The sequence below is a fragment of the Petaurus breviceps genome, unplaced genomic scaffold (genome assembly GCF_028583685.1).
Source record: "Petaurus breviceps papuanus isolate PSGF00001 unplaced genomic scaffold, PetGlider_PUasm1.0 64, whole genome shotgun sequence".
In the NCBI taxonomy this organism is placed as follows: Eukaryota; Metazoa; Chordata; class Mammalia; order Diprotodontia; family Petauridae; genus Petaurus; species Petaurus breviceps.
The window spans coordinates 7152794-7158422 of record NW_027186428.1 but is presented as its reverse complement, the minus strand read 5'-3'; the positions used below and the strand labels follow the sequence as shown (position 1 = coordinate 7158422).

Below are 5629 nucleotides of genomic sequence, written 5' to 3'. Positions count from 1 at the left end.
CACTCAGAGGCTGAACGACCCTGGTAGGCAGATTATTTTACCTCTCAGTGCTCTGGGCAACTAACTCTATAACTATCACTTAACATCAAAAAAGGCTGCCCTGTGGTGGTAGAGGGAGTTCCCTGTTTTGTTGAAATCACAGCTCTAGTCCTTATTTCTGTAGCTACAAGGAGAATCAAGATGGGTGAGAGTGACTGTAGGCCGGGGAGCTCAGGAAAGCCCACCTGTGCTGAGGCTGAAGGGGGAGCATTGAGGGTGGGGACAGCAATAGTGAGAGAGATGGGTGTGAATCAGAGCGGGGAATGGGGAGGGGGAGACACTGTCAGGGAGCTCTGATGCTCCTCCAGGTGAGATGGGTTCCAGTGGTGGGTGTGGGAGCATGACAGAAGCCGAATCAAGAGTCAGCAAGACTGGGCCCCACCACACCCAGGTTTCTTACCTAGACTTTCAGAGACTACCTTATCTTCTCTCCAGGATTGCCTCAGAGCCTCTTCCTCCTTGTGGTTGGTGCTCTTACCCTCCCCACTTTTCCTAAGACTTACTGGTGTTATAGCCTCTGTCCCCTCTTCCTCCTTATGGGTGTTATGTCCCTTGAAAGTAAAGACTCTTTGTTGTGTGTCCCCAGAACAGTAGCACTCTTGTTCTGTGGGTCTGACCTTCCTCGTTTCATTGGGGAGCTCCCAGTGAGGAATTTCCCTCGATCAGTGTGGATCAGTCACTTCTCTACAACTTAGAGTCTAAGAGAATTGCCTAGGTTGCCAAAGGGTTAGGTGACTTGCCTAGTGACACACAGCCCGGATGGATCAGAGAAATTGAGATCCCAGGTTATCCCGACTGTTCATTACCCTGTGATGCCTTAACTTGAACATAATTGGCATTTTAACTTGTTAGGTGAATGGAACTTAACTTGATTTCTTTGCATGGGAATGTCTATGGGAAACTGTAGAATGCGTTGCTGTATAGTCCCAGGATGGCCTAATTTTACCTGAATACCTGAATGGTGTTTAATATCAAAAAGTTGGATCCGTTTAGCCAGATATCTGTCTGTGGGAGAAATGTGGACACACCATCTTTGTCCTTCTTGATTTAACAGTATACTCTTTAGTAGCCAGGCTTTTACAGTTTCTCCCAAGTTGGGGGCTGGAATCTTTTTCTTGTCAGATCAAGGAAATTGTGAATACACAGTCCTTGTTTTGAAATGAAATTCTTGGTTTGGTGAGGCAGTGTGGGGTTGTAAATGTTTTAATATTTCAAGGATCTGTGTTTTCATAGATATGGTTACTCTCTCCCACAGCAGATCACAACCCCTCTTTAATTTGGAAATGGTCTCTGAGAGTTGTTGTGGTCAAAAACTTGATCATCCTGTGGCATGTGTGGTGAGGAAGCTGCAGTTAGCATGGCCTGTTCAGGTCAGTGGGACCTACTGGATTAGAGCTTATGCCCTGCTGGCCCCAGGATAAAGCATCAGAGTAGAATTTCAGTGGAAATATTATACATACTGAAAAATAACTTTTCATTTTTAAAAAGTTTATGATGAAAAATGAAAATAAGCAGCAATTCGTTTATGGCACCGAATGGTATATCAGGTGGACCTCTACAGCTTCAGGGTAAGCATAACTTTAAATAGCAATGTTAGGTAGATATTACGAAATTATTTCCATTTTTGTCACTTGTGAGGGGTGAGGGCAAAACTTGTTTTTCATGTATTCAGATGTTTACTGGGTATATTGTTCATGTGTGTTTTAGAAATACATACATTCAAAAGGCAATCATTGTTCTTACCTGCACTTCTCCTAAGGGTGATATTGTATATGTTTGACAGGGCATCTCCCCTTAGCCTACAGCTCCATGTTCCCTTTAGCCCACAGCTCCATGTTCTAGGGACATACAGAGGAAGATAATTGATGTGCTTACAAGTTTAGTAGTCATTCTCTCACCATTTGTCATCTTTTGTGCTGGCTGTGTTTGGGTGCAGTGTTCTAGACTAAGACAGCCACCACCCAAACCTCTGTCTGTGACATGGGTTATCATTTTTCTGAAACTTCTTGTTGCCCCATTAAACCTAAGCAAGCTTCTTAACCTATGTGTTCAGCTTCTCCCCACAAAGAAATACAAAAATTTTCCCAACCCGCCTACTCACCTGGCTTCTGTGTGTCATAGCAATGATGCATCTGATAACCGATTGGGACTCATTTCTAAGTAGGCCCAACTCCTAAGAAAACTTTGGGGGACAGCTTGTGTTCTTCCCCCATCCATCAAATGTAATTTTGTTTTTAACATCACCAGAGAAGAAAAGCAAACAGGTCTGGGAAATTCCCAAAGCAAGGAAGTGAGACCAAGCTATGAGTTCAGCAAAGCTGGCTATTTAAATGTCTCTTTCTTTCCTTCTAACCTCTTCAAAATGGATAGAAATTTCTGGGCCAGAACTGCTGGAGTTCATGACTCTACTTCCTTGTGTGTAGTTGGAATTCAAGTGGAGCTACCAAATTTTTGAGGCAGTGTGACTTAGTAAAAAGATGAATTTGGAGTCAGGAGACCTAGGTTTATATCTTGGTCCTGCCCCTTAGACCTCTGTGACCTTGGGCAACTCACCTAGGTCTCTGCTTTAGGCCTCAGTTTCCTGTGTTGCAAAATGAACTATAAATCTGTGATGCTGATTTAGCAACAGCCTTCAAAATATAACATAAAGCTTCTTCATCCCTTATCCTTTTCTGCAGAGACTGGGGCCCCCATCTTTCTTTCCAGCAGGAGAGACTGAGAGACCCTAGTTGGGAAAACATGTAGTCATCATCATTCATACTGGTACACTTTGTGAACAACACAGAAGACAGCCTGTTTTTGCCCAGATCTATACAACACAACAAATATTTATTCAGGGTCTTACTATTTGATCCTGACTTCAAAGAAGTCACATTCTAGTAGCAGAATGAGGCACCCACATGTGATAACTTGTAACATGGATTGTAGAGAGTTAATAAAAAGGCTATGAGAGGTCCTGGCTTGGACTTGGCACAGCAGGGGAGAGGCTTCCTCTAGATGCAGCACATGCTGTGCAGAAAGGATTCTCATCCCTTCAATAACATGCTTTAATTGTTTTGTTCCAGAATAATAAAAAGTCGTTCCCAACAGCGCAACTTCCAGCTTCTTGTGATCACCCATGATGAAGACTTTGTGGAGCTTTTGGGTCGTTCTGAGTATGTGGAGAAATTCTACAGGATTAGAAAGAACATTGACCAGTGCTCAGAGATCATCAAATGTAGCATCAGCTCCCTGGGCTCTTACGTTCATTGATGCCTGTCTCAGTAGATCTCCCTCTGAGAGCATCTCTGAGATGGAAGCGCTGTATTTAATGAGCAGGAATGACAAGAATCTGCTAGTTACCTCAGGTAGCCCAGGACTGAGCTTCTGAACATTTCTGTGTCGTTTGAGTGTAATAAAAATGACCAGTTTAATTTTAAATGGCATTTGTCTTGTTTCCTAATTTTGTGAATGCCTCACTGGGGTTTTAGAAATGCGAGTGTTTTCTCTAGTAGGTAAGATGCCCAGTCATATGTGCCCAATAGATACAGTAGAGTATAGGGGAAAGCCATCCCCTGGGAGCTTCTAGTTCCGACTCTGCCAGTAACTTTTTGGGTGACCTTAGCTAAGTCCTTTCCCCTCTCTGGGTCTCAGTTTCCTCATGAGTAACATGGGGGTTCTGAAGTTTCTGTCCTGCTCACCTACTCATCTGTCCAAACACCTCTTGGTGTTTTGTTTCTTGAATTGAAATCATTATATGAGAAAGTGATTTGAAAAGAATCAAGTGCTATGGAGCTTGCGAGTTTTCTAAACTGGGAGTCTCTGCTCTTTCAGATATGTGTCTGTCATCTGCACGTACGCATATAGCTCCATAGTGGGTGTTCAAAGAGACCCAGAGCAGAATTGCATTGTTCTTGACAGGAAGTAGAAATCGTCCAGTATACCCTAGGTTACCCAAGAAAAGAGCTTCCCTCTTGGGAGGTGCTCAACTTGTAGTCAAGATCAGCACTAGTTTATTTAGTACACTGGAATAGTCCTGGGCAACTAAAATGATATAATTTAACACTATCAAAAACATGACTTCATTAGTTGATTCCAACTGATTACGATGCATTTCCTCTTCACTTAAAGTGAAAACCAGAGGAAGAACTATTATGGGCACCTCAGCTACCCCCCTCTGCTAATCACTACGTGGCAGGAAATAACTAAGATGTGTTATTTAGAAAACACTATCCAGGGTCTGGTGCAGGGCTTGTTAACTTGGGGTCTGTGGATTTGTTGGGGTTTTTTATACATAATCTGATAATTGCATTTTGATATAATTAATTTCCTTTGTAATCCTGTGTATTTAAAAACATTCTGAGAAGGGCTTTGTAGGCCTTACCTACTGCCAAAAAAAGGTTAAGGAGCTCTGGTCTACTGGAACAAGATGAAAGAATCATCAAGGGGCTTTTCCCTCTTCTAGCTGCTATCACAATCAACCCCAGCCTCTAGGCAAGATTTCATTAGAACACTGCAGGTGTCTCTAGGAAAAATGTGCAAATTTGATTGTCATAGCAAAAAGTGAGAATGATTAATGTTGGGTAATTTACTTTAAGCAAAGATTGCATATGTATAGAACTTTCCACCTGTTCTTTAAAGCCCAACTCAGATGTCACTTTCTTACCTTCCCAGTGCCCATCACAGTATTCTGCATACAGTATATGTCTACTGAATACTTGTTAAATTGAACATTACCTGTAGACAGCCTTATTTCTTGGCCAGGAGTCAGAAATGTTGAAGAGGCCTGTCCTAATGCTTTCATCCCTTTCTCTTTGGGAAAACATGAAGCTATTTATAGAACAAACACAGTAATAATAGCTGGGGAGAGGGGATTAACATCAGAACTGGTTTAAGAAAGATATTTTGGGCCAGTTGTCAAAAAAGTGACTGGCAGGTACCCTACCAGATTCACCTCACTTAATGAGCCCAATTCCAAGATGCCTGACAAGATGGTACAGTAAGAGTTCTGACTTAAGTAGAGACTGAGGCTAAAATCCTGCCTCTGATACTTATCACCTGTGTGATCTTGTGCTCAAGGTCCTTTAACTTAACTGGGCCTCAGTTTCCTCTCCAGAATGAGAGGATTAGACTGGTGGCCTCTGAAATGCCTTCAGCTTCTCTATGATCCTGTAAGATTTCCTCTGCTGTTAGGGGCGGTAGTTACTAGGTAAGTATCTTTTGGGTTAATTCTGTGGCCAGTAAATCCTTTGACAGGAAGAAATTACTTCATTTAAAGAAAATGCCATCATTTTGAACTTTAATTCATCAGTTGGCTGTTAAAAAAAAATTCCTAGAAACAAAATATCTGTGGGAGGATTTTCATTTCTTAGCCAGTTACTGGCAGCTTCTCACACCTGCAAAATCAAGTCTCAATGACAGCAACACCCTCACCACCTCCACCACAGCAAAGTAGCCACATTTCAGGCCTGTCTATCTGGGTGGTGCCGTGGTCAGAAGACCAAAACATCCCAGGCTTCATCCTTCCCGATCTATGTTTGACAGTGATCATCACTTCTTGGATACTCTCCCTGGGTATTTGGGCCGGCACTCTCACTCGGTTCTCCTACCT

The 5629-nt window shown here is 42.5% G+C and overlaps 1 protein-coding gene across 4 annotated transcripts in view; it reads left to right on the top strand.

Moving 5' to 3' along the window:
* Positions 1-3459, top strand: part of RAD50 (RAD50 double strand break repair protein) — an 81969-nt gene extending 78510 nt beyond the window's left edge. For all 4 annotated transcript variants that reach the window (XM_069103859.1, XM_069103861.1, XM_069103863.1 and 1 more), the window contains exon 26: positions 3105-3459. In XM_069103859.1, coding sequence (XP_068959960.1) covers positions 3105-3291 — 187 coding nt within the window. In that variant the 3' untranslated portion in view covers positions 3292-3459. The remainder of the gene's footprint in view (positions 1-3104) is intronic.
* Positions 3460-5629: the final 2170 nt, after the last annotated feature.